The sequence below is a fragment of the Hyla sarda genome, chromosome 3, assembly GCF_029499605.1.
Source record: "Hyla sarda isolate aHylSar1 chromosome 3, aHylSar1.hap1, whole genome shotgun sequence".
NCBI classification, from domain to species: domain Eukaryota; kingdom Metazoa; phylum Chordata; class Amphibia; order Anura; family Hylidae; genus Hyla; species Hyla sarda.
The window spans coordinates 352,061,278-352,083,818 of NC_079191.1; the positions used below are offsets into that span (position 1 = coordinate 352,061,278).

The 22,541-nt window shown below is 44.4% G+C and overlaps 1 protein-coding gene and 1 long non-coding RNA gene across 2 annotated transcripts in view; one reads left to right on the plus strand and one right to left on the minus strand.

The window, feature by feature from the left end:
• LOC130362681 (two pore calcium channel protein 1-like) overlaps window positions 1-15,248 on the minus strand; it is an 86,881-nt gene extending 71,633 nt beyond the window's left edge. The window contains exon 1 of the mRNA XM_056567575.1: window positions 15,030-15,248. Within this exon, the coding sequence (XP_056423550.1) occupies window positions 15,030-15,128 (99 nt within the window). The 5' untranslated portion in view covers window positions 15,129-15,248. The remainder of the gene's footprint in view (window positions 1-15,029) is intronic.
• LOC130362682 (uncharacterized) lies at window positions 15,117-19,800 on the plus strand. Its single transcript, XR_008891521.1, has 3 exons — window positions 15,117-15,253; window positions 18,612-18,771; window positions 19,663-19,800. It is a non-coding gene; the product is annotated as an uncharacterized LOC130362682 (long non-coding RNA).
• The last annotated feature ends 2,741 nt before the right edge of the window (window positions 19,801-22,541 follow it).

Sequence of the window (22,541 nt, forward strand, 5' to 3'; positions counted from 1 at the left end):
ACCAGAGGGGAGGGGGGAATGGAGTCTCTCTCCCAAGAAAGCAGATATGCTATTTTAAAACAATGCTAGACTCAAAGTTGGGTGTTAAATGCTGGGCAACAAGCTGACAAGACCATCCTAAGAACAGCTGGAACTCATGGACTGATATCATCATGCTGTAAGAACTTCATCTTTTGTTTTCTGAACTTGCCTTTCTAAACTCTTTTATATATTTTTGTAACTGTATGTCATTTGTTTCTATATTTTTATATAGTCAGCACTGTGATACATTTTATCAGATGAGATGTTTCATTAATCAGCTCTGGTCTTTGATCTCTAAATATATGAGCTCACCTTTTTGAAGGCAGCTCTGGTAAAACACGTTTATCTAAGGGTTAATTTGGTGACTTACTGGGACTTGTAGTCGATACCCAGAGGTCTGGCGGCTTTAACCCTTGCACCATCACACTCTCTCTAATGTCTTGGCTGGACCGATAGGGTGTGATCGTGACAACTGGTGGCAGCGTCGGGATATATTTAGATATTTTTAGTGCTTGCTGGATTTTACCTGTAAGGAAATCTTAGCACTAAAAAGAAATTGCATACATATTATTGTGTGTAAATTCCAAAGACAGAGCTCAGTGCTGGTTTAAAAAACATACAAAAAGAGTGCAAGACAGTTCTGTCCTCCCCATCTCCTGTTTTACCTCCTCTGTCTCATCTCGGAAGTATGGAGGCATATCGCAAGCAGTCCAAGCCTGCACTGGAGCTAATGTGCCAAGAACAAGACATCCCTACTGCAGGAAAGAACAAGGAACAACTTATTGCTTATCTTGTGGAGTATGATGCCCGTGCAGAAGAGCTGAGTGACATGAGACAAAGTCCTACAGCTGGAACTGCCATCCAAGGACTGATATCTCCTGGGGAATACAATATTACTCCCCATCAGGACAGTACTCCACATGAGGCCTTGGACTCTTATATGCGGACTGCCTTACAAAACCTTGGGAATGTGGATGCCAATATGAAACTCCAACTGCTTCTCCAGTACCAAACTGCAGAGAGAGAGAGGCTCAGGCACGAGCGGCAGAGAGAGAGGCACAAGCCGCAGAAAGAGAGGCCCAGGCACGAGCGGCAGAGAGAGAGGCACAAGCCGCAGAAAGAGAGGCCCAGCGAAGGCATAAAATGGAGGATCTGAGGCTTAGAGGGGATGCTTCATCTGCACGGAGTGATGTGCAGGATCAAGGAGACCACAAACCCCGCTTGGAACATTTCCCCATGTTGGAGAAAGATGGTGATCTGGATGTGTTCCTGAGGGGATTTGAAGATGTTTGCCGGCAGTTCCATCTACCTAAGGAACAGTGGGGACGATATCTAACCCCACGGTTGCGAGGAAAAGCTCTGGATGTGTTTGCTTCTCTTTCCTCTGAGAGTGACCAGGACTATGAGGCAATAAAATCTGCCCTGCTCAAAAGTTTTAATCTGACTCCAGAGACTTATCGGAAAAACTTTTGGACTTTGCAACAAAGTGCCACAGAAAGCTGCACTTAACATGCAGGTCACCTAAGGACTGCATTCAGGCTATGGACTGGGGGCCTACAAGTTACTACCTATGAGGCCCTGGAGGACTTGATGGTCCTGGATCAGTTTCTCCAAACACGGAGCTTTGAAGCCAGAGAGTGGATTTTGGACCGCAAGGCCAAGACAGCCATGGAAGCAGCAGAACTAGGAGATGACTTTGCCAACAACCGGGCACCAGCAGCAAAGCGTGGATATGCACAAGCTGGAGCAAGTACCTGGAGGGGAGCCACACAACCACAAAGCACCACCAGGTCAGCCGGGAAATTCTTGCCATCCTTACCAAAAGCAACAGGAGCCACATTGGGTCAGGGGGACACCCGCCGATGTTACAGATACAACAATATTGGGCACCTGAGTGCCACTTGCCCCAACAAAAAGAATTCTCCACCAGTAGCTGGAGGACACACAGCTGTTCTTCTGGTGTCTGGACTGGAGCAGTGAAGAAAAGAGCGGATAACCTGCAGAGTGTAACTGTGGGTGACCGGGTGACAGTGGGTTTGCGGGATTCTGGAGCCTTCTTTACCTTGGTGCGGCCTGAAGTGGTGGATACAGAGGACATCATCCCTGGAAGAACCATGGCTTTAAAAGGAATTGGAGGTGTGCGGCCTGCTGTGCCCATGGCCCGTGTGTACCTGGATTGGGGTACAGGCAAAGGTTTGCGGGAGGTGGGGGTCTCTGAGGACATCCCTGTTGATGTTCTGCTGGGGAATGATTTGGGTCGGATGCTCTGTCATTATGCTCCAGAGGACACTACCTGCACACTGGCAGGGCTAGGAGAGAGCCCTGTTTATTCTGAGGTACTGTGCAAGACTTTGGGAGATACTGTGGAATGTGGTAACTGGGAGGGGGTGCAGGGGATTGATAATTGTTTACCTATGACTGAACCAGTAATGTTTTCCAAAAGTGGAATGGGGTGTATTGTAAAATGTGGTGACAATGCATTGCCAATGCCAAAACCTAGTGGAGATGGGCTAGGGGGAGGGGTTGGTGTGCCACTGGTGACATTTAAGGATGAGGGACCAGCAGTGAGTGATATGTCCCAATCCTGTGAGCCTAAGGAGGAGGGAAGGAGTGATAGCCCTGTGTATGATGCCTGTAACATTGTTATGTCTGGAACTGAAGGAGAGGAAAGTGGAGATGCTAGTTCACCTGGGGGAAATGTGCTCCCTGATACCACAAGATGGGGGAGGGAAATGGGCATTTCCGGGAAGCTCTGCGCAGTGACCCTTCCCTTGAAGGGCTGAGACAACGTGCTGAACATACAGGTGTTGACACAGATGGGCATCGGGTATATTGGGAAAATGATATCTTGTACTGGGAGTCTCTTTCCAAAGGCATGCTAGGGGCCCAGGAGGGAGAAAGGCCGTTAGTGGTTCCTAGGCAGTACAGGTAAGAGCTGCTAAGGTTAGCCCATGAGACCCCCCTGGCAGGACATTTGGGAGTGGCCTATGCGGTCATAGAGAAGGAATGTCTAGCTGTGTTCTGGGCTTTGCAAAAATTACAGCCATACCTGTATGGCAGGGATTCTACTGTCATAACTGATCGTGACATCCCTCCCTTTTGATCTGGCCTCGGCTCCTCAAGTCTTTACAAGATCCTTGCGCCAGTAATAGCCCTGTTGCGGTCGAGGAGTCTCAATGTTCCCTTTCCTGGACAACCTTCTCATCTAGGTTCCCACCAGAGTCCAGACTCTGGAGAATGTGGATCTCACAGGATGCGCAGGAAACTTATTGATATTGCATCAAGGGTACATATTATACATCAAGGGTACATATTATACATTGTTTATAGGTCCCTGTTTCATTATATAACTCTGACCCAGTTTTCCTATTAGTTACAGTATTGTAATTGTGTATTAAGGCAGTCTTTATCTGTATTATCCATGTTCTTATAGAGATGACTCTTCATCTTATCAATCCATTTTCTGTTGCTCTATATGCTCATGAGGTGTTATATATTTCTCTAAATTGGGTCTTATTTATATAAGTTATCTCTATTTTCTTGATATTTTCATTTATAATCTCTTCTCTTCCCCTTGTTGTACCTCTTTTTCTTGATACATCTGATAGGCTAATTTTTCTCATTTTTTTTAAAAATCCTATTATTCTCTTTCTCTTGATAGCTCTCTCTGCTAACAAAGTAACCAATGATATCAGACTTAGCAAAAAAAATAAAAATAGGATGGTGGGAGCTACCCTTTAAAGGGGTACTCCGGTGCTTACACATCTTATCCCCTATCCAAATGATAGGGGATAAGATGCCTGATCGCAGGAGTCCCGCCGCTGGGGACCTTATTGTATTGCTTTAAAAAAAAAAAAATACATTTTCCTATACAGGGCTGTATGAGGGATAATTTTTTGCACCATGATCTGTAGTGTTTATCGGCACCACTTTTGCACATAAAATACTTTTTGATCACTTGTATATTCAATTTATTCTGGGTTGTGATGTGGCCAAAAATGAGCAATTATGACCATTATTTTACATTTAGGCCATTCACTGTATGGGATCATCAACATTATATTTTAATACAGTCATGGCCGTAAATGTTGGCACCCCTGAAATGTTTTAAGAAAATGAAGTATTTCTCACAGAAAAGGATTGCAGTAACACATGTTTTGCTATACACATGTTTATGTGTGTATTGGAACTAAACCAAAAAACGAGGAAAAAAGCAAATTGGACATAATGTCACACCAAACTCCCAAAATGGGCTGGACAAAAATATTGGCACCCTTAACTTAATATTTGGTTGCACACCCTTTGGAAAAAGTAACTGAAATCAATGGCTTCCAATAACCATCAATAAGCTTCTTACACCTCTCAGCCGGAATGTTGGAACACTCTTCCTTTGCAAACTGCTCCAGGCCTCTCTTATTGGAAGGCGCCTTTTCCCAACAGCAATTTTAAGATCTCTCCACAGGTGTTCAATGGGATTTAGATCTGGACTCATTGCTGGCCACTTCAGAACTCTCCAGCACTTTGTTGCCATCCATTTCTGGTGCTTTTTCACATATGTTTGGGGTCGTTGTCCTGCTGGAAGACCCAAGATCTCAGACACAAACCCAGCTTTCTGACACTGGGCTGTACAGTGCGACCCAAAATCCGTTCTTAATCTCAAGTCCTTAGACAGTTCTTTTCTTCTCTTTCTGTTGTCCATGCTTAGTGTGGCACACAGACACACAATGCAAAGACTAAGTGAACTTCTCTCCTTTTTATCTGCTTTCAGGTGTGATTTTTATATTGCCCACACCTGTTACTTGCCCCAGGTGAGTTTAAAGTAGCATCACATGCTTGAAACAATCTTATTTATCCACAATTTTGAAAGGGTGCTAATAATTTTGTCCAGCCCATTTTTTGAGTTTGGTGTGACATTATGTCCAATTTTGCCTTTGTTACTCCCTTTTTTGGTTTAGTTCCAATACACACAAAGGGAAAAAACACGTGTATAGCAAAACATGTGTTACTGCAATCCTTTTCTGTGAGAAATACTTAATTTTCTTGAAAAATTTCAGGGGTGCCAACATTTACGGCCATGACTGTAGTTCAGACATTTTCACACGCAGTAATACCAAATATGCAGGTTTTTTTTATTATTTATTTTTATTTAAAAATAGGAAAAGGGAATATTTCAATCTTTATTATGGGAGGGGCTTATGTGTATTTAAAAAAAAAAGAATAAACGACATTTTTTTTATTATACATGCTGTGGGGTAGCCAATCAGTTTAGGGGGACAGTGATTGCGCAGCTTAAGAGTCATGATTATGGCACTTAAGGGGTTAGCGAAGGAGAACAGCAAGAATGCCGTTCTCTGTCACTGACTGTAAGTGCTTGGCTGCTGACAGCTGCACTCTCTTCATTCTTGGTATACTGCTCAGGGTGTAAATGTACTTCCTGTTGGTACCAGGGCACCAAAACGTATATTTATGTTCAATGGGGGAGATTTAGTAAAACCTGGGCAGAGGATAAGTTGACCAGTTTCCCATAGCAACCAATCAGATTGCTTCTTTAGTTTTTTAACCCCTTAACGACCACAGGCGAATATTTACATCTGTGGCCATCTCCCGATCTGTGAAGCGCGCTCAGAAGCTGAACGCGCTTCGTATCTGCTGGGTCCCGGTTGCTATCAGCAACCGGGACCCGCAGTGAATGCCGGACATCGCTGATCAGGCTGATGTCCGGTATTAACCCTTTAGACGCCGCAATCAAAGTTGATTGCGGCATCTCAAACGGGAGAAATCCATGTCGTCTAGCTCAGCAGAGATGTTCGGGACCGCCCCTGTGAAATCGTGGCATCCCAAACAGCTGAGAGGACAGCAGGAGGCGCCTTACCCTGCTCCTCCTTGTCCGATCAGCGTTTGATTGCTCCAAGCCTGAGATCCAGGCTTGACAATCAAGCACAGATTACAATGGCATAGCATTGTTCAGTGTATGCAATCGAATGATTGCATGTAATAGTCCCCTATGGGGGGGAGGGGGAAAGAGTAAAAATAGTAAAAAACTAAAAGTAAACAAATATGATTTAACCCCTTCCTGAATAAAAGTTTGAATCCCCCCCTTTTCCCATTTAAAAAACAAAACAAAAAACTGTGTAAATAAAAATAAACATATGTGGTATTGCCGCGTGCATAAAAAAAGTCCAAACTATAAAAAAACATTTTTAATGAAACCGCATGGTCAATGGTATATGCGTAAAAAAAATTACAAAGTCCAAAATAGCGTATTTTTGGTCACTTTGTATACATTAGAAAAATGGATAAAAAGCGATCAAAAAGTCTGATCAAAACAAAAATGGTACCGATAAAAACTTCAGATCCCGGTGCAAAAAATGAGCCCTCATACCACCTCATACTCAGAAAAATAAAAAAGTTATAGGGGTCAGAAGATGACAATTTTAAACTTATTCATTTTTGTCCATGTACCGTATATACTCGAGTATAAGCCGACCCGAGTATAAGCCGAGACCCCTAATTTCAACCCAAAATCCCAGGAAAAGTTATTGACTCGAGTATAAGCCTAGGGTGGGAAATACCTCATCCCCCCCTGTCATCATCCAGACCCGTCATTAACATCCTCATCATCCCCTTGTCATCATCCCACACATCCCCCCTTCATCATCCCCTTGTCATCATCCCACACATCCCCTTATCATCCCACACATCCCCCCTTCATCATCCCCTTGTCATCATCCCACACATCCCCCCTTCATCATCCCCTTGTCATCATCCCACACATCCCCTTATCCCACACATCCCCCCTTCATCATCCCCTTGTCATCATCCCACACATCCCCTTATCCCACACATCCCCCCTTCATCATCCCCTTGTCATCATCCCACACATCCCCCCTTCATCATCCCCTTGTCATCATCCCACACATCCCCTTATCATCCCACACATCCCCCCTTCATCATCCCCTTGTAATCATCCCACACCCCCCCCCCTTCATCATCCCCACCCCCCTTCATCATCCCCACACCCCCCCCCTTCATTATCCTCTTCTCATCATTCGCCCTCAGTGGTCTTCAACCTGCGGACCTCCAGAGGTTTCAAAACTACAACTCCCAGCAAGCCCGGGCAGCCATCGGCTGTCCGGGCTTGCTGGGAGTTGTAGTTTTGAAACCTCCGGAGGTCCGCAGGTTGAAGACCACTGCGGCCTTCAACCTGCGGACCTCCAGAGGTTTCAAAACTACAACTCCCAGCAAGCCCGGGCAGCCATCGGCTGTCCGGGCTTGCTGGGAGTTGTAGTTTTGAAACCTCCGGAGGTCCGCAGGTTGAAGACCACTGCGGCCTTCAACATGCGGACCTCCAGAGGTTTCAAAACTACAACTCCCAGCAAGCCCGGGCAGCCATCGGCTGTCCGGGCTTGCTGGGAGTTGTAGTTTTGAAACCTCCGGAGGTCCGCAGGTTGAAGACCACTGCGGCCTTCAACATCATCCAGCCCCCTCTCACCCCCTTTAGTTCTGAGTACTCACCTCCGCTCGGCGCTGGTCCGGTCCTGCAGGGCTGTCCGGTAAGGAGGTGGTCCGGTGAGGAGGTGGTCCGGGCTGCTATCTTCACCGGGGGCGCCTCTTCTCCGCGCTTCCGGCCCGGAATAGAGCCGTTGCCTTGACAGCGACGTATCTGCGTCGTTGTCAAGGCAACGTGACTATTCTGAGGCCGGGCCCGAAGCGCTTAGAAGAGGCCTCCCCGGTGAAGATAGCAGCCCGGACCACCTCCTCACCGGACAGCCCTGCAGGACCGGACCAGCGCCGAGCGGAGGTGAGTACTCAGAACTAAAGGGGGTGAGAGGGGGCTGGATGATGTTGAAGGCCGCAGTGGTCTTCAACCTGCGGACCTCCGGAGGTTTCAAAACTACAACTCCCAGCAAGCCCGGACAGCCGATGGCTGCCCGGGCTTGCTGGGAGTTGTAGTTTTGAAACCTCTGGAGGTCCGCAGGTTGAAGACCACTGCGGGTGGGGGAGTTCACTCGAGTATAAGCCGAGGGGGGTGTTTTCAGCACGAAAAATCGTGCTGAAAAACTCGGCCTATACTCGAGTATATACGGTAGTTATGATTTTTTCCAGAAGTACGACAAAATCAAACCTATATAAGTAGGGGATCATTTTAATTGTATGGACCTACAGAATAAAGATAAGGTGTCATTTTATCGAAAAATGCACTGTGTAGAAACGGAAGCCCCCAAAATACCAAAATGGCGTTTTTTTTTTTCAATTTTGTCGCACAATAACTTTTTTTTTGTTATTGCCATAGATTTTTTGGTAAACTGACTGATGTAATTACATATTAGAATTGGTGGCACAAAAAATAAGCCATCATATGGATTTTTAGGTGTAAAATTAAAAGGGTTATGATTTTTAAAATGTATGGAGGAATAAGCAAAAGTGCAAAAACAGAAAAACAGTCCTTAAGGGGTTAAAAAAACTTCTGAAAAATGAAAAAAGCGATCTGATTGGTTGCTATGGGTAACTGCTCCACTTTTCCTCTGCATAGGTCTTTATATATCTCCCCCAATATCCTTAACCCCTTAAAAACGCAGGACGTACTCAAACGGCCCCTTTTCCGAGTCCTTAAGGACTCAGGACGTTTGAGTACGTCCTGTCAAATCCCGGCCCCCCGCCGCTAGCTGGAGGGGAGCCGGTGCCCGATGCCTGCTGAAATCGTTCAGCAGGCATCGGGGCATATCGCCCAGGGGGGTCATTATGCCCCCCCATGTCGGCGATGGCCGCAGATCGCTGGACAATTCAGTCCAGCGATCTGCGGCAGATTCCGGGTCAATCGGGTCTCCAGTGACCCGGAATTACAGGCTGTTCGGGGCCGTCGGAGACGGCCCCGAACAGCCAGAGCCTGCAGGGGTAAGGTGGCACTGGTGCCACCTCACGATCGCCCTGATTCGTCGGCCGGGAACTCCCGCTTCGCCTCTCTTCCGGAGGACGTCACTCCCGCTCCGCCTCTCTTCCGGAGGACGTGAGCGGGTGCGGGACGTGCACCCCGGGTGCTGGGGACCCCGATCCCCGGCATCAATGTTGGGATCGGGGCCCCAGGAGCAGCGGCGAAGACGACGAGGGACTGATGTGATGCGGCTGGATCGTTGGAGGTGAGTGACGGCCTCCTGCTGTTGCTTAGCAACAGCTCCCAGCATGCAAAAAGGGCATGCTGGGAGCTGTAGTTATGCAACAGCAGGAGGCAGACCACCACAACTCCCAGCATGCCCTTATGGGCATGCTGGGACTTGTAGTTTTGCAACAGCTGGAGGCACATTTTTTCTATGGAAAAGTGTACCTTCAGCTGTTGTGTAACTACAACTGCCAGCTTGCACAAACAGCTAAAGTGCATGCTGGGAGTTGTAGTAGTGCATCTGCTGGTTGCATAACTACAACTCCCAGCATGCCCGTTGGCTGTCGGTGACTGCTGGGAGTTGTAGTTTTGCAACAGCTGAAGGCACACTGAGTTATGTAGCAAACCAGTGTGTCTCCAGCTGTTGCATAACTACAGTCCCCAGCATCCCCAGCCAAAGTAGTATGCCTCCAGCTGTTGCATAACTACAAGACCCAGCATGCCCTTCCGCTGTCCGTACATGCTGGGGGTTGTAGCTTTTGCAACAGCTGAAGGCACACTGGTTGCAAAACACTGAGTTTGTTACCAAACTCGGTGTTTCACAACCAGTGTGCCTCCAGCTGTTGCAAAACTACAACTCCCAGCATGCACTGATAGACCGTACATGCTGGGAGTTGTAGTTTTGCAACAGCTGGATGTTTCAACCCCCCCCCCCCCCCCCCCCAATGTGAATGTACAGGGTACACTCACATGGGCGGAGGATTACAGTAAGTATCCGGCTGCAAGTTTGAGCTGCGGCAAATTTTCTGCCGCAGCTCAAACTGCCAGCGAGAAACTACTGTGAACCCCCGCCCGTGCGACTGTACCCTAAAAACACTACACTACACTAACACACAATAAAATGTAAAAAACACTACGTATACACATACCCCTACACAGCCCCCCTCCCCTCCCCAATAAAAATGAAAAATGTCTGGTACGCCACTGTTTCCAGAACGGAGCCTCCAGCTGTTGCAAAACAACTACTCCCAGTATTGCCAGATAGCCACTGACTGTCCAGGCATGCTGGGAGTTTTACAACAGCTGGAGGCACCCTGTTTGGGAATCACTGGCGTAGAATACCCCTATGCAAGTCCCTAATTTATGCCTCAAATGCACATGGCGCTCTCACTTTGGAGCCCTTTCGTATTTCAAGGCAACAGTTTAGGGCCACATATGGGGTATCGCCGTACTTGGGAGAAATTGTGTTACAAATTTTGGGGGGTATTTTCTGCTTTTACCCTTTTTAAAAATGTAAAATTTTTGGGAAAAGAGGCATTTTAGGTAAAAAAAAAAATTTTTTTTTACATATGCAAAAGTCGTGAAACACCTGTGGGGTATTAAGGTTCACTTAATTCCTAGTTACGTTCCCCGAGGGGTCTAGTTTCCAAAATGGTATGCCATGTGTTTTTTTTTTCTTTTTTTGCTGTTCTGGCACCATAGGGGCTTCCTAAATGCGGCATGCCCCCAGAGCAAAATTTGCTTTCAAAAAGCCAAATGTGACTCCTTCTCTTCTGAGACCTGTAGTGCGCCAGCAGAGCACTTTTCATCCCCATATGGGGTGTTTTCTGAATCGGGAGAAATTGGGCTTCAAATTTTGCGGGGTATTTTCTGCTTTAACCCTTTGTATAAATGTAAATTTTTTGGGAAAAAGCATTTTAGGGAAAAAAAATGTTTTCATTTTTTTTTAACATATGCAAAAGTTGTGAAACCCCTGTGGGGTATTAAGGTTCACTTTACCCCTTGTTACGTTCCCCAAGGGGTCTAGTTTCCAAAATGGTATGCCATGTGTTTTTTTTTTTGCTATCCTGGCACCATAGGGGCTTCCTAAATGCGGCATGCCCCCAGAGCAAAATTTCTTTCAAAAAAGCCAAATGTGACTCCTTCTCTTCTGAGACCTGTAGTGCGCCAGCAGAGCACTTTTCATCCCCATATGGGGTGTTTTCTGAATCGGGAGAAATTGGGCTTCAAATTTTACAGGGTATTTTCTGCTTTAACCCTTTGTAAAAATGTAAATTTTTTGGGAAACCAAGCATTTTAGGTAAATTTTTTTTTTTTTTTTACATATGCAAAAGTTGTGAAACCCCTGTGGGGTATTAAGGTTCACTTTACCCCTTTTTACGTTCCCCAAGGGGTCTAGTTTCCAAAATGGTATGCCATGGGTTTTTTTTTGCTGTCCTGGCACCATAGGGGCTTCCTAAATGCGGCATGCCCCCAGAGCAAAATTTCCTTCAAAAAAGCCAAATGTGACTCCTTCTCTTCTGAGACCTGTAGTGCGCCAGCAGAGCGCTTTTCACCCCCATATGGGGTGTTTTCTGAATCGGAAGAAATTGGGCTTCAAATTTTGGGGGGTATTTTTTGCTATTACCCTTTTTAAAAATGTAAAACTTTTGGGAAACCAAGCATTTTAGGGAAAATTATTTTAATTTTTTTTACATATGCAAAAGTCGTTAATCACCTGTGGGGTATTAAGGTTTACTTTACCCCTTGTTATGTTCCCCGAGGGGTCTAGTTTCCAAAATGGTATGCCATGTGGGGTTTTTTGCTGTTCTGCCACCATAGGGGCTTCCTAAATGTGACATGCCCCCCAAAAACCATTTGTCGCTCCTTCCCTTCTAAGCCCTCTACTGCGCCCGCCGAACAATTAACATAGACATATGAGGTATTTCCTTACTCGAGAAAAATTGGGTTTCAAATACAAGTAAAAATTTTCTCCATTTTACCCCTTGCAAAAATTGGGTCTACAAAAACATGCGAGTGTAGAAAATGAAGATTGTGAATTTTCTCCTTCACTTTGCTGCTATTCCTGTGAAACACCTAAAGGGTTAAAGCGCTGACTGAATGTCATTTTGAATACTTTAGGGGGAGCAGTTTTTATAATGGGGTCATTTATGGGGTATTTCTAATATGAAGACCCTTCAAATCCACTTCAAACCTAAACTGGTCCCTGAAAAAAAGCGAGTTTCAAAATTTTGTGAAAAATTGGAAAATTGCTGCTGAACTTTGAAGCCCTCTGATGTCTTCCAAAAGTAAAAACACGTAAATTTTATGATGCAAACATGAAGTAGACATATTGTATATGTGAATTTAAAAAAAATTATTTGGAATATCCATTTTCCTTACAAGCAGAGAGCTTCAAAGTTAGAAAAATGCTAAATTTTCTAATTTTTCATCAAATTTTGGGATTTTTCACCAAGAAAGGATGCAAGTTACCACAAATTTTACCACTAAGTTAAAGTAGAATATGTCACGAAAAAACAGTCTCGGAATCAGAATGATAACTAAAAGCATTCCAGAGTTATTAATGTTTAAAGTGACAGTGGTCAGAATTGCAAAAAATGGCTGAGTCCTTAAGGTGAAAAAGGGCTCAGTCCTTAAGGGGTTAAGGGGTTATCATTCTGATAATACAACAAAAACCTCCTTATGTCCCTATTATGATGATAACACAATGTAAAAAAACCTCCTGATGTAATTTGCTTATTACTGGGGTGACACACTGTAACAAACCTCCTCCTCATGTAATCTCCTTACTACTGGGCTGACACACTGTAACAAACCTCCTCGTCATGTAATCTCCTTACTACTGGGGTGACACGCTGTAACAAACCTCCTCGTCATGTAGTCTCCTTACTACTGGGGTGGCACACTGTAACAAACCTCCTCCTCATGTAATCACCTTACTACTGGGGATACACACTGTAACAAACCCCCTCCTCATGTAATCTTCTTACAACTGGGGTGACACACTGTAACAAACCTCCTCCTCATGTAATCTCCTTACTACTGGGGTGACACACTGTAACAAACCCCCTCCTCATGTAATCTTATTACTACTGGGGTGACAGACTGTAACAAAACCCCTCATGTAATCTCCTTACTACTGGGATGACACACTGTAACAGACCTCCTCCTCATGTAATCTCCTTACTACTGGGGTGACACACTGTAACAAACCCCCTCCTCATGTAATCTCCTTACTACTGGGGTGACAAAATGTAATAAACCTCCTCCTCATGTAATCTCCTTACTACTGGGGTGACACACTGTAACAAAACCCCTCCTCATGTAATCTCCTTACTACTGGGATGACACACTGTAACAATCCTCCTCCTCATGTAATCTCCTTACTACTGGAGTGACACACTGTAACAAACCCCCTCCTCATGTAATCTCCTTACTACTGAGGTGACACACTGTAACAAATCTCCTCCTCATGTAATCTCCTTACTACTGGGGTGACAAAATGTAATAAACCTCCTCCTCATGTAATCTCCTTACTACTGGGGTGACACACTGTAACAAACCCCCTCATCATGTAATCTCCTTACTACTGGGGTGACACACTGTAACAAACCTCCTCCTTATGTAATCTCCTTACAACTGGGGTGACACACTGTAACAAACCTCCTCTTCATGTAATCTCCTCACTACTGGAGTGACATGTGACCTCTCCTCTTGCTCAGCCCCACCTCCTCCACAGCATCACACAGGTCCTTCAGCCACCATCTCTCCTCTACAGCTGAACTACGCCCCCAACATGTGATGGTGACATCATCAAAGGTCCTACACATCCAACATTTAGCAGCAGGGGGGGATGGGGGAGGGTAAGAATATTTCAGAGGTCGGTCCTGCAGGACTTATGTAATAGGGATGGAGTTCCTCCTCTGGAAAAAGCAAAGGAAAGCCATTCCTGTGCGTTCCTGCAGGACTCGAGCCCTGCATCTAACCCTGTAGAGAGGAAAAAGAGGAAAGGGAGTGATGGCGGCAGAACATTTGGCCAGGCCACAGAAACATCTAACCCTGCAGAAAGCAAGGGAAGCGACAAAGATGACAACAAGAGAAAGAGTGAGGAGAATGATAAAGAACCATCATTAAAGATAAGCAGGAAGAGGAGCGATGAACATCAAAAGAGCTTCAAAAAGTGTCAACAAAAGCAAGACCTTGAGCGTCCTGAAAGAACTGGACAGAAAAGAAAAATGAAGAGGAGGTGGAGAAGGTAGATACAAAGAGAAGTAAGTGTGATGATACTGAAGCATCCACATCATCTGCAGCCATCACCCCCCTTGGACTATCACAGTTTCAATTCCATTAGGAACTTGGCCGAGGGGGGTTTGGAACAGTTATTTTGGAATCTCTGAAAAGACAAAACAAGATGGTGGCTGTAAAAGCCATTCCCAAAAGAAAAAAGACTTTACTGAGGTAGAAAACAGCCCTTCTCAAGACATCTGGAAACCCCTACATCTGCCAGGCCTTTGCCTGTTTGCAGAATGACACAGAATGACACATGGATTTATTGTGATGGAACATCTCCCTGGTGGTGACCTGGAACAAATGTTATATGCTCAGGGACCAATAGATGTACCAAAAACAGCTCTCTGCACTGCCGAAATTTTATGTGGTATTCAACATTTACACCAACTGGGAGTCATCCATAGAGACCTAAAACAGGTAATATCAATCATTGACCTCCAGGGACATATAAGAATTAGTGATTTTGGATTTGCTGTTGAAAATGTTTTGGTATCGAAACCATTTTTGGATTCTGTGGGACAGGTTACTATATGGCATCCGAGATGCTACAAAAAGACCCCTATGGCTCGGCCGTAGATTGGTGGGCATTGGGAATAATAATTTCTCGCCTCATGACCCATAAATTTCCATTCGATGGAGTAGAAACACCGGATGAACTTACAGTTATTCTTTAACACTGAGCTCACCTACCCTGAGGACTTTACAACGGAGGCTATAGACATCATACAGAAGTTTCTGGACAAGGACTGGCATGGGCGTCTGGGTTGGCATGGAAAGGTGCACCCACACCCATTTTATAGAGAGATTGATTGGCAGGAAATAGAAAATAAATCCAACAAACCTCCTTTCCTGCCAAAGTTAGATGAGGTGAAGTCTGATGTCTCATCCCAGACCGTAGACCTGTCCTTCCTTCACCCTCCAGAAGAACCCACCAGCTCATCTATGAACCAACACATCCCGGGGTTCTCCTTCGTTCACCCGGATTGGGCGCCCAATGGCGGAGTATGATCAGAGCGCTCTTCTCTGCTCACATAAAGACATTAGACCATCTTCACCATCATACAGGTACACTGCTCTATAATTTGTATAATGTTCTTGTGTCACTGATATTTGTGTGTACTGTTACTTGTCATCCAATCAGATCCAAGCTTATGAGCAAATGCCCTACATATTGGAGGAGGTTCCTACAACTGTGTCTATGTTGCTCATAGCAACCAATCACAGCACAGTTTTCATTTCTTATGGGGGAAGATTTATCAAAACATGTGCACAGGAAAACATGACCAGTTGCTCATAGCAACAATCAGATAGTTTATTTTATTTTTCACAGGCCTTTTTAATAATGAAAGAAGTGATCTGATTGGTTGCTATTCGCAGTTAACTTTTCCTCTGCACATGTTTTGATAAATCTCCCCGTGTTGCCCATAGCAACCAAGCACAGGACAGTTTTCATTTTTTATAGAGTTCTTTAAGCTGTGATTGGTTGCTATGGGCAACCTGTGTATATCAAAACATGTGCAGAGGAAAAGTTTACCAGTTGCCCATAGCAACCAATCAGATCGCTTTTTTTATTTTTCACAGGCCTTTTTAAAAATGACAGATCTGATTGGTTGCTATTGGAAACAAATCATATGTTTTGCATATGTTTTGATAAACCTCCCCCATAGTGATTCATTAATATGTCCGCCCTGGTCACACACATCAGCCCTAGTATGTTTGTTCCAGTGTTGGGTTAGCTAGAGGCCGAGCAGCCTGGGTATAAATATCACTGTATGGCTATGTTCACATGGCAGAATTCTGCAATTCCAAACAAATTTCATTCAGGAAAGCTTGCTAAACGGGATTGCGGAATTCTAACAGAATTTCTGTGTTATTTAATGACAGAATTCTGCCAAAATGAAAGCTCTGGTGAGTTCAATGGGATTCTGCCCGCAATTCAGCAAAATTTTAAGACCAGTCTTTAAATTTTGCAGAATGTGGAATTTCCACAGATTTCCCCAGCAGGCATGATGTCACTGAAGCCTGCTGGGGGCCTTCTTCCGCCTTTACCTCATCTATGCTGTGCTCCCCGTCGGAAGCGAGCATAGATGAGCGGCCAATAGCACGGCAGGCTGCTCCGGGGACTCCTCCTGCCTGTTTATCATTGCATGTTCTATCCAGAAAGGAGGAGTATAGGAGCATCACCGACCTGCCATGCAATAGTTTACTGCCGAGACCTGGGACCGATAAAGAATACCAAATTGGTTAGTATTTTATTCCCCCCCCCCCCCCAAAAAAAAATAAAATAAACAACAAATATTGAAAAACCCAATAGCGTGGCCCATTATGCCTCAGTATGTCCCATTGTATTTTAGCAACAGCTGGAGGCACACTGATGATTAGAACTCAGTGTTTCTCAAACAGTGTGCCTACAGCTGTTGCAAAACTACAAATCCCAGTGTGCCTGTAAAGTGTTTGTCCAGGCATACTTGGAGTTGTATTTTAGCAACAGCTGCAGACGCATGTTTGAGAAACACTGAGTTCAAATTATCAGTGTGTCTCCAGCTGCTGCAAAACTACAACTCCCAGCATGCCCCTAAAACTTTTGGCTTTCCAGGCATGCTGATAATGATAATAAGACCTCAGTTTTTCTCAAACATTGTACCTCCAGCTGTTGCTAAACTACAACTCCCAACATGCCCGGTATCTTATTGCATGATTTGAGTTGTAGCTTTCTAATAGCCTTAGGTTAGTCCCAAACCCCTCCCCCCCCCCCCCCCCTTCCCATGCAAATGTACAGGGTACATTCACACGGTCGGGTTTACATCAAGTTTCCCATTTCAAGTTTGAGCCGTGCCAAATTTTACAATGCAGCTCAAACTCCCAGCGGGAAAGTTGCTGTAAACCCCCCCTGCATGATTGTACCCTAAAAACACTATACTACACAAAATATAGAGTAAAACACTACATATACACACACACCCTTCATCCCCCCCGAATAAAAATTCTAAATGTCTGGTACGGCACTGTTTCCCAAACGGACCCTCCAACTGCATAAAAAATACAACTCCTAGCATTGCCAGATAGACAAATGTTTTATGGGCATGCTGGTAGTTGTAGTTTATCAACAGGTGGAGGTACACTGTTTGCTTATTATATCACATGCAGAGAAAGCTGGCTCAATATCAGTTTTAGAACGTTCTTATGCCGACTCAATACCAGATATTGAGCGTTAATAATAACTGTATAGAAAATGTATACATTTACCTCCCCAAAAAAAAGTACACTACAACATGTAAAAGATTGTGAAAGTTTTTTACTTTTCATTTAGATATATATATATATATATATATACAGCAACAGAAGCACGCAGCAGCACACTGCCAGCACAAAGATATAGGTGAAACATAAAAATGCAGATAAAACATGGAGAGCTATACAGCTATGGTGTAATAGATGCAAATGTGAAACTATGAAATAGTGAGGCACTTAGCTCACAAATTTGTCTCCGCCGGCAGTCAAATAGCTTGGACCGTCCCACCGCGATAAGGTGGCCTCATTGGGACGGACCCTACACTGTGAATATGCCTCTGTGTGAACAATTCAGTAAGCATGTCAGGATCTGGAACATCCAAGACACCTTATATACACACCTGATAGAGGTGGGTGGGGTACAAGGCCAACATGGAGGTAGCCACTCCCCCGTATGTTCAATACAGAGAAAGAATAAGTCAGCCAGCACTTTAGTTGATACCAAACTATTATATGGACCTGGCCTACAGGTGCATATAATACGAGGCTAGATATACAGCAACAGAAGAATACAGCAGCACACTGCCAGCACAAAGATATAGTTGAAACATGAAAATGCAGTTAAAACATGGAGAGCTATACAGCTATGGTGTAATAGATGCAAATGTGAAACTATGAAATAGTGAGGCACTTAGCTCACAAATTTGTATTGTATATATATTGTAATTTGTATATATATGTTTCACTTACTAAAATAATTTTGTGCTTACCTTGGTTTTGAGCACAATTTTGTAATGTTGTTGTTACTTCACAGACCAGCCCCCAGGGACTCCACTGGGGATGTTCAGGTCCCTTTTTCAGCGCTTCTTATCTAGTATTACTACTCCTATCATGAGACAGATTCTGTCAGGGAAAGGAGTTTTAGTCCAGGTACTGAGTGAGACATGGCACCTGTTGACACGTTAGCGACCCGCTGTCATCTGCATTTATAACCTTGACAAGCGTGCGTCATATTCCGCTTCACTCCACACTCACTACACTCTCTGGCTGTCTCCCTGCGAAATATCCACTTCTATGCACTGTACCTTCATAATTACCAAAGGGGAGTTGCCATTGTTTTGCACATGTTACCATTCAAAGATCACAGCAAGGAATTTGAGTTCTGTGCTAATGTTTTCATTATTCTAATTAGGAAGTAAAAGCTCTCATGGAGGGATTATGGCTCAAAGCAGAGCAGCATGGAGAGCTTCAAGAGCACTGCTTTCAGAACGACCCAGAATGGCCCAGCCTGCAAGGTATCCCGCAGGAAAGTAATTCTAGACCACATCCAAGGATCGGTAACACCAATTGGTGTAAGTGCCAGAATTGTAAACCTATGAAGACTCGGGATGAAAGCAAATGTTGTCAGGATGGAGACGCTCAATCCCCAGTTAGATAAAGGCCTCTCCTGTATTTTACATCATGAGGAATTGGTCAATCTGCGACAGAGTGAGAAAATTCTTCAAATAATGGCCGAATTTGCGGAACTAATAAGCCCAAGGGAAATGCTAGCAAATCGCAACAGATAATAAAATTATCTGTTAATAATTTACATAATGCCTGATAGAAATGAAACTTTCTCAGACTCCAGAAGGGTGGAAGCTCTTCACTGTCTTTCAGAAGTCAGAGTAAACTGGATTACACACTTGGATGACATGCAGGTATGGTATTACATTCAACTTTCTCAGACTCCAGAAGGGCGGATGCTCTTCACTGCCTTTCTGAAGCCAGAGTAAGCTGGATGACATACAGTTATGTTGTTTCATCCAACTTTCTCAGACTCCTGAAGGGTGTATGCTCTTCACTGCCTTTCAAAAGTCAGATTAAGCTGGAATACACACTTGGATGACATGCAGGTATGGTATTACATCCAACCTTCTCAGACTACTGAAGGGTGTATGCTCTTCACTGCCTTTCAGAGGTCAGAGTAAGCTGATGACAGGCAGGTAACTTTCTTAGACTCCAGAAGGGCTGATGCTCTTCAATGTCTTTATTGATAACCAATATTTATGTTCTTTATTACCATTATATTATATTATTAGTTCCTAAAAGATCACTTGACTATGTTTCCAGTTTGAATTTTTTTTTCAAAAAGTAGAATTTATGTATTTATTACCTTTTTTTTTTTTTTATAAATATGTATAATTTTTTTTTAGGGTCATAAGAAAAACAGCATACCATTCATTTTCTTGTTTTGCTCATAGTATTCTGGGACCACGAAGAAGGAAACCAATACCATCTTAAGTGGTGAACTACATTAGAAACCGGTTTCCAGACCCAGATGGACATGATATTGGTTTTCATGGGGCTGGGGAATATGCAGCCTTTGACATGGCGTCCGATGTTTAACATTTTTTATTTAAAATAAAAATCTATGTTGTTTTTTTATAATGTTTTATTTATGTTTTCCCCGGTTATTTATGTTACAATATTATTTATAGTTATTTATCTTAATAGGCTAATTGGCTCTACTTTTGTTATCATGTATTTTGGACCGGAATGTAGGACCATCCTGTAGGTAGCTGGTACCATGTATGTAGGACCCTCTGTTAGTAGCTTGTTCCCTGTATCTAGGACCCTCTGTTAGGTAGCTTGTTCCCTGTATGTCGGACCCTCTGTTAGGTAGCTTGTTCCCTGTATGTATGACCCTCTGTTAGGTAGCTTGTTCCCTGTATGTAGGACCCTCTGTTAGGTAGCTTGTTCCCTGCATGTAGGACCCTTTGTCAGGTAGCTTGTTCCCTGTATTGGACCCTCTGTTAGGTAGCTTGTTCCCTGTATGTAGGACCCTCTGTTAGGTAGCTTGTTCCCTGTATGTAGGACCCTCTGTTAGGTAGCTTGTTCCCTGTATGTAGGACCCTCTGTTAGGTAGCTTGTTCCCTGTATGTAGGACCCTCCGTTAGGTAGCTTGTTCCCTGTAGGTAGGACCATGCCCCTGTATGAATATTGGTAGATAGAGCACACTTGTCAAAATTTTGTCAGATGTAGGTATTACGCTTGCTAGGCAGTTATTAATTTTCTAAAGTATGTTGGTTTTCTGAGTAGACAGCTAGTAATTTTTCTATTTTTTTAAGGCAGGGAGACAGTAAGTTTTATAGGTAAATAGGTAGGTAGACAGGTAGTGTGTTCACTAGAAAGGTAGGGAGATAATTCTTTTTGTAGGTGGGTAACCTTCGGCTGTCAAGGCATGCTGACATTTCTAATTTTTCAACAGTTAAAGGTATTATGGATGGCAAAGACTACTAGACTTTTTTCTTTCACAAACATGGTGCCTCCAGCTGTTGAAAAATTACAACTCCCTGTATTCCAGGACAGCCAAAGGGCTAACTATAACTCCCAGCATACTAGGACAGCATTTGACAAAATGTGGAGGAAAGCTGGTTGGTAAACACTGACCTCCAGCAGTGTATCACAAGCAGGGGATCTCCAGCTGTTTTACCACTCTGAGTAGGCTCGGACAGCCTTTGTTTGTGTGGTAATGCTGAGAGTTGTAGTTTTGCAACAGCACGAATTACTAAACTATAAAAATAAGAAAAACAAACATAAGAATTTTCCCAAAAATGTTTAGGTATCTTTTTTCAGTAAATTAAAAGATATAATATATGGAACAAAGATAATACAACTTCAACGTTACTTTTTATATTAAAAAATGTAACTGTTCTAAAATCTAGAACGGTGCTTGGCAATCATCTCTTTCTTGTCAGGTTTTGGGACTTGTGCTGGATTAGAGGGCAAGGAGGATCTTATGTCACTCCATTCTAAAGAAAAGTTCCCAGCTGCAAAGTCCACAACATTTTTCATTATGCCGAAAATGAAATCTTGTGTTGACAGCTTGTTAATTGAACGGATGAACCATTCCTTTCTTGCTTTTTAGTTGGCAAGGTTATATCGAGAAATGCCAATAGGTCCACTACTCTCACTTTGTTTTTTGACCACAGGTTGGGCCCTTTCAACATTAAAATTGTGGTCTAGAGCTGCATGCTGTGTCCTTGCTGTAACGCAGAGCGCCCCGGGTCCCTCTCCTCCCCCAGAGCGCTTGCGGCGTTCTTCTCCTGTCCGCAGCTCCCCGGTCAGACTCTCTGACCGGGAGCGCTGCTCTGATTCCCCCGACGGGGATGCGATCCGCATGGCGGGACGTGCCCGTCCGCGGGTCGCATCCCGTTCTTCTCACCTGCCCCGTCCTCCATCTGCTCAGGCCCGGCACGCGCGGTCCCGCTCTCTAGGGCGCACGCGCGCTGGGTCGCTCAGATTTAAAGGGCCAGGGCACCATTAATTGGTGGCTGGCTTAATCAGTTCTAATCAGTTGCCAATCATCCCCAACACATATAAACCCACTTCCGCTTCCTGTCCTCGCCGGATCTTGTTGCCCTTGTGCCAGTGAAAGCGTTTTTGTGAGCAACTGCCTGTGTATCCAGACCCTTGCTGTTGCCCCTGACTACGAACCGTTGCCACCTGCCCTGTCTTTCTGCTATGTCTGACCTTGCCTTTGCCTTGTCCTTGTGTCCCACGCCAGTCTCAGCTGCCAGAGGGGTTGAGTCGCTACCGGGTGGAATGACCTGGGGTGTACCTACCGCAGCAAGTCCATCCCACTTTGCGGCGGGCTCTGGTGAATACCAGTAATCCCTTAGATTCCGTTCCCCTGGTACGGCCATCGCCTGTCTGGCACAGAGGATCCACTACCAGTGTCCTCCCCGTATACCAGTCCGGATCCTGACACTTACATTCATTCCTTTAGCACTAAAATGCAGTCTTTTGGGTCTGTACTTGGTAAGTGTGCTGTGGAATACTTCCAAGTCACCAGTGTGACAAAAATGGTTTATTTGCCATAAGTCCTTTTGTAGGCGATAGTCCATTATAATTTTTTTTAGTGCCTCAAAACTCGCACTTTTTATTTTACCTCAACCTCTGCATCAAGATCAGCATGCTGGCAAGTTGTATATTGTGAATTCTCATCCTCCCATGAATGGATGTCCCTCACATGGTACAGGACTGAATTCAATCTTACCAGGAGTTCTTCAGGATTTTTATTACAAGTGTTTGAGCTCCACCATATATGATTTTTTACTGGTGCAATCCATTCTGCCAA